The sequence below is a fragment of the Sorghum bicolor genome, chromosome 4 (assembly GCF_000003195.3).
Source record: "Sorghum bicolor cultivar BTx623 chromosome 4, Sorghum_bicolor_NCBIv3, whole genome shotgun sequence".
Lineage (NCBI taxonomy): Eukaryota > Viridiplantae > Streptophyta > Magnoliopsida > Poales > Poaceae > Sorghum > Sorghum bicolor.
In genome coordinates this window covers 59,521,305-59,533,432 of record NC_012873.2, presented here as the reverse complement: position 1 = coordinate 59,533,432, position 12,128 = coordinate 59,521,305, and the positions used below count along the sequence as shown (strand labels likewise).

Below are 12,128 nucleotides of genomic sequence, written 5' to 3'. Positions count from 1 at the left end.
AGAGCCTGACTGTGACAAAGGCGCCCGCACGAGCAGATCATCCTAAGATTGTAAGTACAGAAAGGCGACAAGCAACTGCAAATTTCATTCACTGCATCGTGCATGATTGCATCATGTCAAAGTTTAATCAGTTATCACACTCAGTGCTAAGTGCATTGAATTGAAATGTCAAAGTTTAATCGGTTATCACACTCAGTACTAAATACATTGAATCGAAAATTCAGAGGCATAACATCAGGTGTCCGACACTGATCGACTTTGATTAGAAATGGAAGGTGACAAATTAACCGGTGGTGAGCATGACAAACAAACTGACTCAATACCCGAAGCGCTCGACCCGGCCGTGGGGCGGGTCATGCGGCTCCACCGCTGCAGATTGCCGTGAGCAGCACCGGCAGCCTCGCCAAGGACGACGAGGTCCCCTGCGCCGGCCTCCGCAGCTTCCACCTCCCCGTTTCGTCCGCCGCCGCGGCAGCGTCCCGCTCCCCCGCGCCGTCGCCGCCGCACAGCAGCCCGGTGCCGGAGAGCTGCCTCTCCATGTCCAGGAAGTGGCCGAGCGACGTGGGCACGCGGACGTCGTCCCTGCACAGCCTCCACCACCCGCCGGCGCTGCGCCAGTGCCGGCGCCTCCACCTGCGGCGCCACCTCCACCCGTCCCCCTCATCCTCATGCACCGGAGCACGCGGCGTCACCGTCCCCGTCCCATCCACCGCATCCTGCCCTGACTGGTGGTGGTGGTGGTGGTGGTCCTGCCCCTGCTCCTGCTCCTCGTCGGCGAGGGACACGCCCATCAGCGTGCCCAGCGTCGTACTCCGGTCCCGAAAGAACGACCCCGTGGACTGGCAACATAAACAAAAACCAGGTCTTCAAAGATTCTGCTCATGCGCACATAATATAAAAAGCGCAATGGTTGTGAGAAGAAGAACCTCAGTGGCGATATCGGACGATGAGGGCGATGTCTCGGCGGAGGGCGAGGAGGGGATCATGTCGGCATCGGCGTCCATCGTCTTCTTCCCTTCCGGCGAGGATAGAGTGAGGTGACACGCAGACACTTATTACTGTGGGGAGTGGCAGTGAGAGTTCCTCTCGAGAGATTCTCCCTTTGAACGATCCTCGTTACAACTTGAAGCTCCTCAGTCCTCAGCTATAATCTCAGTCAGGAGTTCAGGACAGGGACAGGGCAAGCGAAGAGACTGGGAAGCGGCCACAGCCCAGGAAGAGGCAGAACCGCACCGTACAAGGCAAGAACGGTCAAGGAGTCCTGGCCCCTGGTTTTGAGCCCTGAACGGCTGAACCTTTGACCGGTATGTGGGGTAACGAAGACGCAGTCTCAGCTCTGATATAATAATCGACTTCCAAGATGTGCTTTGACGACACTGTACGTTGGCAGCGAGCAGCACAAAGGCCCCTGTACATACTGTATCTGTAGTACTGCATGCTAATGATGGTCGTGGTATTACTCTCTGTTTGCACAGTATTGAATATAGAAAAAATTAACTAATCGTACATATTTCAATTATTTTGCGAGATGAATTTTTTAAATTTAATTAGTCTGTAATTTGATAATGTGGTGCTACAGTAACATGTGTTAGAGACGGATTAGTTAGGTTTAATAAATCCGTCTCGTGGAGCAACGAGAAATTCTATAATTTATTTTATTATTACTATTCGGACACTCGATGTGATACTCTAAAATTTTATACCATAAATTTAAACACGGCCAAACTTATAAATAGGGAAAAAAGAATTGGTGCAGTCTGGCTGCACTCTCCCGCTATGCGTTCCTGCACTCTCCAGACATACAAGGGAGAAGGGACTACTACTAACTCCAGCTGCAGAGTTTTCATTTTTCATTTATTTGAGGCCTTATTTAGATCCAATTTTTTTTTGGATTTTAACACTGTAGCACTTTTATTTTTATTTGACAAACATTGTCCAATCATAAAGTAACTAGTTTAAAAGATTCGTTTCGCAATTTACAGGTAAACTGTACAATTAATTATTATTTTTATTTATATTTAATGCTCCATGTATGTGCCACAAAATTCGATGTGATGAGAAATCTTGTAAAGTTTTGGATTTTTAGGTGCATAGAGGCGAGCCGTATGAAACGAGTTTTAACTCAAGTCTCAAATACAACTTCAAAGTGCAAGAAGACGTTTGAAGGTTGTCCTAAAAGCATTTCAGATACAACGTAAGATTCAAATAATACCAATAAAAGTTTCTTAATAACTTACGTTAGCGAGTTCTTAGCGACAAACAAGTTTTCTACTAAGAACATCTCCAAAAGCTCCCTAAAAAAATATCCCTCAAAACTCTTTATTGGGACCTCTGTTCAGCAATTGTTCCTCTAAAATTAGTTTCCTCCACAGCCTAATCTTTGCACCCCAAAACTAATTTAAGCTCGCCACTTCATCAGTTAGTTAGTTCATGACTTTTTCTCTGCTCGTCCCTGTGTTGGTACGCACGTCCAAAGCTACATATTGATTAGGAGGTGCAAATACACCCCTAAAAATTATAAAAACAATGATTAGATGTAAAATTTCAGTATATATACTCCTCCTATAAAGGATGTCTATGTACTCATAAGCTAAATATACTTCTCTAATTTGCTTCAGTTTCGTCACTGTGGTACATTCGATGACCTGCCTGGGAGATCGGGAGATAGATTGGGGGCGCATCTTTCTTCTGCAGATATGCAGGCCGCTAGTTCATTTTTTTTTAGGCTACTAAATTTTGGGCAAAGGCTTAGAGAGCTGTTAGAGAGACTTTTCATCACGCAAAAATCAGTTTTGGGATCTTATTAGTCTTCTCTCGGAGAGTCGGAGATGGTCACGCAGAAGGACGCAGTCACGGTTTCATTCTCGTCCATGATAGGAGGCGCCGGGCGCCTCTAGCGACGACAACGTTTGGGTTTGGGATCGAGAAAGAAATGGTAATTGAGGCGAGCAACGAGCATACGTGTTGGTTTGGCATCGAAGAAGAAATGATAATTGAGGAGAGCAACGAGCATACGTGTATCCACCAGATAGCGGAGTGGCCTGACCCTAGTAATGGTAGAGAAAACTAAAGCAACGGATCAAAGAGTACCATGGTTGGCAAGCAAGCAATATTACTACTCCTTTTTTTTTGGTGGGGGCGGGGGGATCAAATTGAAATTCTATAGGTCATTCAGGTTTCTATAGTGCAGCGGGTGAGAAATTAACGGAACGGATCGAAATCAATCGCGCACATCACAACACAAATTATAAACAGGGTGAGAAATTAAAGGAAACGAACGAAATCAATCGATCACAACACAAATTATAAGAAGATTTAATATTTTTGTTTTATTTAGCAATTAATGTTAAATCATGAATTAATTAGGTTTAAAAAATCACCTTGTAAATTATTCTGTAGGTATGTTTTTAGTTTAGTAAATAAATAGTAGTTCATATTTAGCACTTTCATGCATGTGTCCAAACATTTAGATGTTAAAAAAAACACAAGAACAACCAAACAGGACTTGTTTTAAATAAGAGAAATCACATCTGTCTCCTGAACTGCTGAACGTGCATACCTCCGAAATTTCAGTTTACTGCCCTCAAATCAAACTCAATTTTTTCTCCAAGCAATAAGGCTTCACAAACTAATCCCGAACCAGACTAGAACCGACCAAATTTTCAGTTTACTGCCCTCCCATCAAACTCAATTTCTCCGAGCAATAAGGCCTCGCAGACTAATCCCGAACTAGACTAGAACTGACCAGTAGAAGTGCAAAACGTGAAACCCTAAAACCAATGGATTTCCCTTAGTATTTTACACCTGCTAATTAGGGTTACGACAGTAGTCGCGTACGTGCATCTTGTTGCCGACGAACAATCAGAGACGAAGACGTACACGTACGTGTGGTGTGGTATCGCCGGGCGGCGCGTATGGCTCACGCCGGCGGCGGCTTGATAGCCATCATGGCCTTGAACTCGTCAAAGGAGATGACCCCGTCGTCGTCTCGGTCCACCGCCGCGACGATCTCTGCGCACCGCTCGGCCGACATCTCCTCCCCGACGATCCCTAGCCTCCGCAGCGCGCGGCGCAGCTCCTCCGCGGTGATCACGCCGTCGCCGTTCTCGTCGTACTCGGCGAACGCGGCGCGCAGCGTGTCCGCCTTGTCGCCGTCCTCGAGCAGCGCCCCGAGCTCCTCGAGGCTGATGAACCCGTCTCCGTCGCGGTCCGCGGCAGCGACCATATCCTCCGCCTCCGCGGCCGTGCACCCGCAGGACTCTCGCATCTCGGCCGCCGAGATGCGGCCGTCGCCGTTCGCGTCGAGGTGGCGGAACACGCGGGCGAGCTCCGGCTCCGGTGTTGTGTCCGTGGGTGGTGGGGTGCTAGCCGCGGGGGTCGCAGTTGGGGCAGGAGGAGCTGGGGAGCGGCGTCGGCCGAAGATGTCGCCGCAGGAGGCGGTGGCGGAGACGACGATACCCATTGCCGCCGCGTGACGGCGTCGGCGTGGGATGGTTTCGCTCGTTTTGGTGAGCAGGGTTTTGGGCTGTTGGCCTATTCGGGATTTGAGAGGGTTTTGGCTCTGTTTCTCTATATATAATAACTTGCTAGATTATTCGATTGGAAATAGGATCGAAAAAATATATCCAAAATAAAAGTTTCTTTCTTAGAAGATTAACTTGCAACGTCGGTATTTCCTTTCACGATCGTCGAGAGTTTTTGTCCCGTTACGGGGCTTTTCTTTTTGAAATAGGTGTTTCTATATAGAACTTGCCGGATCATTCAAATGGAAATTGGATCAAAAGCCAGTCCCAAAGTTTTCGTAGAGCAACTTTGACAACATCCATATAAAGATATTTTGCCTATTTACCGATTATTAGCCCCGTCTCATCAAAACTTTATAAGAGCAAGGTCAATAATAGAGCCAAGTACTTTATTATAAATCGAGTGATTAGAGCCAAGTTATTTATACAATAAGTTATCTCATATTTGTCTGTAAAACACATTCTTTTTCCTATTCCTTCTCACAACACTTATTATGTGGGCCCACCACTATCTATGTACTCGTGCCCAGTTTGGTGCTTGCATGAGAGCCAAACTATCATCTCTCTTCTCTCATCCACATCAGCATTAGCTTAGCTATAAGCTCATTATTGTATCTGCTCTTAAAGGCTTTGGACAAGCAAGCGGTAATTAGCGAACTATTCGACTGCCCATGAATCAACTATGCAAGGCATATTGAGAAGAAACGACAAGGCATCGTCAAAATGGAGGAGTTGATATTGAGCTTAGAGTCTAATAACCTGTTTTGTAGAGTTTCGTACTTCTTAGCTCTAGCTCCATGATTCTTTTATAGAGTGATTCTAGTGATCGAGCAAATGAGAATTGGTCCTGTAGTGATTTTTCTGAGGATTGAATAGGGAGCAATCAGGAATATATTTTAGGTTCCCAATATAAATGAAAAGGTGATTCTACTTGAATCTCCACTAAAGTATGAGTGGTATTTTACTATTTGGCTGAGAAGATTTGCTCCAAGGAGCCTTGCCGAATGGCTCCTATGACAATGTCTGATGTTAGTACATCTTCCTTATCATCTATCCCCTCCATCCTAAAAACTTGTTGATGAAATATCCTAGCAAACTTGAAGTTTAAGTTACTGAACGATATATTTGGCTCACGTTGGCTTGAGATTGTGGCATACGGAGTAAATGTTTTCATGCTTCCAATGAGCGGCTTTGTTTTGTAATTAGCAAAGTTCAAATTCAGTAAATATAGGTAATTCCGTCGATCACTAATCTATCATAAAAATCCTAGAACATGTTTTTTAGACAAAATGAGTACCTTTTGTTACGGTGCATTAAATGAGCTACATGATCGATAATAAAAAAACAAATGAAGACTCAAACCGTGTTGGAAGGTACATCTTACATGATCTAAATTCTTTTGTACTGGATTCCATTTTTCTTATGGCTATAAAGTCGAATCTATCTTTTGAAATACATGAAGTACTATATAGTTATTAGTATAAAGTAATCTTAAACACTCTAGATTTGCAAAAGGGAGGAGAACAACTTCAAGGGACGCTTTATAGAAAGAGATATTAGTAAAAAACATACAATACGACGGCCACTTTATTGGATGTCTAAATATAAAACATTTTATTATAGTTTAATTTTTTTTCTCATTAGCTATTGATAAAGTTTTGAGGGTGCGCGTATAAGATATAAAAAAGTTGTTAGAGAGTAAAAATATATAATTTTTATTCGAATAATATTTATAAAGACTCTTGAAAATTTTTACTTGAAGTTCATTTTGTTAAACTAAAATCAAGGTTTGGACTGACCACCTGCCCTTATCGTAGGTGCAGTGGTGCGGAGTGCGTCCCTAGTTGCCCGCTCCGCATCCAACCAGCCAACGCGTCCCCATGGCGGCCGCCGCCGCGGGGGCTACACCGGCGACTGCGAGGAAGACTCTCTTCACCACTACAGTCACCCTCCTCTCATCCTCACTCACACGTAGCAGCAGCAGCAGCAGCCGCAGCCGCAGCCTCTCCTGCTCTGCCGCGTCCGCCGCCGCCCCGCGCCTCGCGCCGCAGCCGCCGGACCTTGTCCGGTGGGTGCAGCGCGAGGGTGGATTCGTCCACCCTGCCCTCCGCGTCGCGAATCACCCGGAACACGGGCTCGGGGTCTCTGCCGCCGCGCCTGACGGCGACATCCCCCCTGGGGACGTCCTCATCGCGCTCCCGGGCCGGCTCCCTTTACGACTACGGCGCCCCACCGGTGCCGCGGATGACGTGCTTGTGCAGCTCGCCCAACAAGTCCCGGGTAATGTCCATTCTGATTCAGTTGCTTGTCCGGCAACGTATGTAGCTCTGAGCCTCTGAATGCATCAAACGTTTGGTAAATTAGTGGTTGCTGATGCTTTGAGCCTCTATAATGATTTTGAAGTGACTGAAATTAAGCTTTAATGCTAATTTATACTCTTGGTCACGATTGAATCTCTCACTTGGTCAATTCTGCACTTGGCAGCAGTGAACAGTTCTTTCTGTTAGTATGATAATGTTGTTGTGATATAAGAATGTCAATTTGAACATGTCATCCAGGGTTTGTCCTGAATTGTTTTTGTTTACCTGTTTGGTGTTGGAAGCCATCAACTGTGGAATCAATCCCCATGCTTATAACAATGTTATGTGGCCTGGAGATATGTTAAAATGTTGAAGTCGACCCAAAATTGTCTCAGAATTAGGCCCCCAGTAAGTATATGAGTAGGTGTAGTTTATATCTGTAGTGTGTACTCTTTTCCATGAATCAACTCAGTTTTAATACTTAGAAAGTGGTTGAGGATAAACATTATATTTCCATTGCTCAAAATGGAACATTTATTAGTTTGATATTTCTTTATCCATATATTTTCCAGGGATATTTTATTGATTCGAACAAGATTGTTTTGAGGTTTTCCTGTTATTGTTCGCTCGATAATCTCTGTGTATAATTGATGCTAAATGTTGTTGTGTTTACGCATGCTGAAATGTGCCATTTTTTACCACAAACCCCCTTTTAGATATATGAGGGGATTTCTACTTGTAAATTCAAACAATGAATAAGTTCAATCATTTTCACAGAGGAACTATGGGCTATGAAGCTGGGCTTGAGGTTGCTTCAAGAAAGGGCCAAATCTGATTCATTTTGGTGGCCGTATATTGCCAATTTGCCAGAGACATTTACTGTTCCAATCTTCTTTCCTGGGGAAGACATAAAAAACTTGCAGTATGCTCCTCTCCTCCACCAGGTTGTTAAATACATATGGTTGTATCTAGAGGGAGGCCTATCATTTTGCCCTTACTTTTCTAACTGTTTCTATTTCAGGTTAATAAAAGATGTCGTTTTCTCCTTGAGTTTGAGAAAGAGATACAGCAGAAGCTTCATACTGTGCCCTCGGTAGATCATCCTTTCTATGGACAAGATGTAAATTCATCTTCCCTTGGATGGGCTATGTCAGCTGCCTCTTCTCGTGCATTCCGATTGCATGGTGAAATCCCAATGTTGTTGCCTCTTATTGATATGTGCAACCATAGTTTCAACCCCAATGCTAGGATCGTTCAGGAAGGAAGTGTAAACAGCTTAGATATGTCAGTAAAGGTAAGTATCCTGTGATGTTCTTGCACTCCCAAATTTTCCATCTATACACTCCTGAAATTTTTTTCCAGAATCAAGCTATCTTTTTCCTCTTTCTCATATCCACTTTTCAAATGGGGATGGTATTGTATTGTTCTTATTACTATGAAAATATTTGCATTTCACAAAATTTCTACTTCGATCTCTACTTGTCATTTGATACACTCATTCCCTGCATCTCTGTGCACAATTGTAAAATCCATCATCCACGTATCAGTCGTGTTCTTCCCTACTCTTTTTCATATACAATTTCATTTCTTATGTTGGAACGCACTTGTTAGCCATGCAACACTTCAATCAACTTATCACCCCACTTTAAGCTATCTCTGTACCATTGCTATCCACTGTTCGTCTAGTGAGCAATGCCATACTGTAATAAAGACTTTGCCATATCTGAACCTATATGTGACTAATGTTCTCGATTAGTACCAAAAAATGCAAAGTTGTGGCACGTTAAAGTGCATTTAGTCAATTGATTTACCGGGAGCATATTGCTTTTAGTCCATAATTTCCTTGTTTGTGTAATATGCAAGATAAGTCTATTGACTTCATCTTCACATTTATATTGCTTTATATAGGTTGTCGCTGAGAAGAAGATTGAGCAAAATGCATCAATAACACTGAACTATGGCTGCCACCCAAATGATTTCTTTCTTCTTGATTATGGATTTGTGATAACACCGAATCCTTACGATCAAGTGGAACTAAGTTATGATGGAACCCTTCTTGATGCTGCAAGCATGGCAGCAGGAGTCTCTTCTCCCAACTTTTCAGCGCCAGCCAAGTGGCAACAAGATATATTGTCACAGCTAAATCTGCATGGAGAGGGTGCCATTTTAAAGGTACATGCTGAGTCCACGTCTACTTAATATTGAATGCAGTATTCATGTTAAGTCTCACACATGCTATGGGCAATACATGTGATTTCTTTCAGGTAAGCTTAGGAGGCCCAGACATTGTTGATGGACGCTTGTTAGCTGCTCTAAGGGTGCTTCTTGCGGATGATCCAGAGGCTTTGCACAAGCATGACCTGAAAACACTGATGTCCCTTGATGTGCAAGCTCCTTTAGGCCCCGCTATTGAAGCATCAGCACTCCGAACAGTTCTTGCCCTTTGTGCGATTGCTCTCCAACACTTCCACACAAAGATAATGGACGACGAGGCCATTCTAAGAGGGGGGCCACCTCTTACCACGGAGCTGGCTGTCCAGTTTAGATTGCAGAAGAAGTTCATGATCGTTGACGTGATGCAGAATGTCAGCAGGAGAATCAAGATGCTATCGCCGCAGAAATCCACCGCGTAGTTCTTTAATTTGTCATCAGACAATCAGTTACCACTCTGTACTGGCTACTGCAGATAACACAAGCCCCAGTTTTGATTATGTAGCATATTCTTGTCATCCTACTTCCAATGCCTGATATTGAAAAGTTACATCTGCATGAATCTAAGGGTGTGCAGTGTTTTCATGGAACAATCAATTACTTTACTCTACTGATTACTGCGTATAATAATAAGCCCCAATTTTGACGCTTGTACCATATTATTTTCTTCCTACTTCCTGTGCGCCGAACATGTTCCTACTTGCTGTGTGTTTTGACTCTTTGTACAATTTTATTTTCTTCCTACTTCGTGTGTGACGAAGATGGATTTGTTTTCCTACTTCCCGTGTGCCGAACATGGATTAGTTTCATCTTCTTGGCTCAAAGGGTGTTTCTCTGAAAGGGTAGTAATAAATAAAGTCTTAAAAGAGCCGAAAATGAAGCAGAAACCATGTTCTTGATTCTGAAACTCTTTTCTTCCTATTAACTGGGGTGCTTCAAATAGAAGCAAATGTTCTCACGGGATGACCAGAGAAAACTGTAATTACCCAGCTACCGCAAAAAAATGCTTCCAAGAAAACAGAAACAATTGCCCTCAAAGAAGAAATCATTCCATATTTTCTCCCCGAAACCTAATTAAATAGAGAAGACTTGTTCATCACCCCTGTAGATCGATCGAATGATGAAAAAAAAGGTATTTACATGATTGATCCATTATATCACCCTAAAAACAATAGAATAAAAATGTTGCGTGCATCTCAACGAGCACTCCGACCATGCCAAGAACAAGACGACGACCGAAACAGATCCTAACAACGATCGATCGATCAATCAACCCTAACGAGGGAAGAGCGAGGGCGAGAGGACGACGCCGATCGTCGCCGCCGACCGAGAACGCCCGCCTTCTCCACCCCGCCTCCCCGAGGGGATCGATCGGCTTGAACGAATTCCATAGGCCAGAGCCAGACTAGGAGTCGCCACCGATGGAGATGGCGGTGCGGGCGACGCGGCCGAGCGGGGAGCGGGAGCGCTGCCTGTCGAGGTCCCGGAGGACGACGCGCATCTCGGAGACGTGCTGGTGCTGGTACGTCTCGTGCACTTTCGCCCGCTCGTCCTCCTCCTGCTTGATCCGCCTCACCTGGCTGTGCACCACCACCACCTCCTCCTCCTGCTGCTGCTGCCGCCGCCGCCCTGCTCCTTCCTGCTGGTGCTCCCCCCTGATCTGCTTCTCCATCATCATCTTATCCCGGCCGGCAGCCTAGCCTTTTATTTTCAGATCGAGGAGTAACCTAGGATCTAATCTCTTCTTCTTCGGAGACGAGACGTGAGGCGAAGGTGATCTCTACCGTCCCATTTGGATTGGGATTTGGATGAACGCGGCGCGGCGCATGGGAGGGAGGGACGTATAAATAGGCCGGCCCCAACTCGGTAGGAGGAGAAGGGGTCCCGTCGGTTCCTCCCCGTCCGCGCCCAAGGAGGGCCAGGAGAGGCGGACACGTGTCCTCGCTCCTCCCCTCGCTCCCGGCCGTTTACCAGATCCGCGTCGGGTCGTCCCGTCTGACCACCGATCGGGGCAGCCAACGAGCATTTCCCGGCGTTGCCACTTGCGTTCGTCCGTGGCCCTGTTTAGAGCTTGTTGGCAGGTCTGGACATTTGGCTGATTTATTGACATTTTTATTTACATTTGATAATTATTGTTTAATTATAAACTAATTAAATTTAAAAGATTTATCTCAAAAGTTACTGTCAAATTATGTAATTATTTATTTTTTATCTATATTTAATACTTCATACATACGTTTAAAGATTTGATGTGACTGTGAATTTAAAAAAAATTAGGAACTAGGCCTTGTTTAGATCTTTTTTTTGGATTTTGTTAATGTAGCTCTTTCATTTGTATTTGGCAATTATTGTTCAATCTAGGTCTAAGTAGGTTCAAAAGATTCATCTCGTAAACTACAGATTCCTCGTCACATCAAATCTTGCGTCAAATGCATGTACTATTAAATATAAATTAAAAATAACTAACTGTACAGTTTATATATAAATTATGAGATAAATCTTTTGAGCCTAATTAGTTTGGACAATATTTTTAAATATAAACAAAAGTACTAGAATATCTATTTTGGACAAAAATTCCCGCAGCAGCACACGTTGGCGTTGACAGGGACGGGGACGGCGCTGATCAATCCGCGGACGTGTCGCCCGGTGCGGCGTGCGTGCGTGCTTGCCGCGTCTCCTCGGCGAGGGAAACGTTTGCCATGCATGCACATGTGTGAAAAATAAAAAGGCGGGGCGCGTCGGCTTGTACCGGATGATGATGGGTGGATCTCATGCTCATGCATGCACACTCACATGGCTGTGCATGTGAGCTGCGAGAGGTGAAGCACTGAAGCCGGAAGCTAGCCCCCGGACGGAGGACTCTAGAAAATGGCGTGACACGAGTCCCGAGTGCAGCGCCACGATACACACGAGGAAAGCGTGGGAAAATCCGAGTAGGGACGAGCAGCAGGAGCGAGAAAAACGGCCTCGATCGCCTGGTTTGGCTCACCGCCGACGTCGCTGGCTGGATGGCTAGCTACGACCGTAGGATCGAGTGCGACAGGGCAAAGGCGGTCGAGAGAACCTTTTGCTGCGAAGCAAACGTGCCGGATAC

The 12,128-nt window shown here is 45.0% G+C and overlaps 4 protein-coding genes across 4 annotated transcripts; 1 reads left to right on the top strand and 3 right to left on the bottom strand.

Moving 5' to 3' along the window:
* On the bottom strand, nt 240–1,403 carry LOC8075750 (uncharacterized protein At3g17950). Its single transcript, XM_002452550.2, has 2 exons — nt 927–1,403; nt 240–839 (listed from the first exon to the last, which is right to left on the bottom strand). The coding sequence occupies exons 1-2, from the start codon at nt 1,002–1,004 to the stop codon at nt 354–356; spliced, it is 564 nt and encodes a 187-aa protein (XP_002452595.1). The 5' UTR covers nt 1,005–1,403; the 3' UTR covers nt 240–353.
* LOC8068623 (probable calcium-binding protein CML20) lies at nt 3,534–4,480 on the bottom strand. The gene has a single exon (XM_002452549.2). It carries the CDS (start codon nt 4,460–4,462, stop codon nt 3,920–3,922), a length of 543 nt encoding a protein of 180 aa, XP_002452594.1. The 5' UTR covers nt 4,463–4,480; the 3' UTR covers nt 3,534–3,919.
* On the top strand, nt 6,330–9,691 carry LOC8075749 (histone-lysine N-methyltransferase setd3). Its single transcript, XM_002454285.2, has 5 exons — nt 6,330–6,803; nt 7,601–7,767; nt 7,845–8,117; nt 8,732–8,995; nt 9,088–9,691. Exons 1-5 carry the CDS (start codon nt 6,404–6,406, stop codon nt 9,454–9,456), a joined length of 1,473 nt encoding a protein of 490 aa, XP_002454330.1. The 5' UTR covers nt 6,330–6,403; the 3' UTR covers nt 9,457–9,691.
* On the bottom strand, nt 10,037–10,872 carry LOC8068622. Its single transcript, XM_002452548.2, has one exon. It carries the CDS (start codon nt 10,710–10,712, stop codon nt 10,440–10,442), a length of 273 nt encoding a protein of 90 aa, XP_002452593.1. The 5' UTR covers nt 10,713–10,872; the 3' UTR covers nt 10,037–10,439.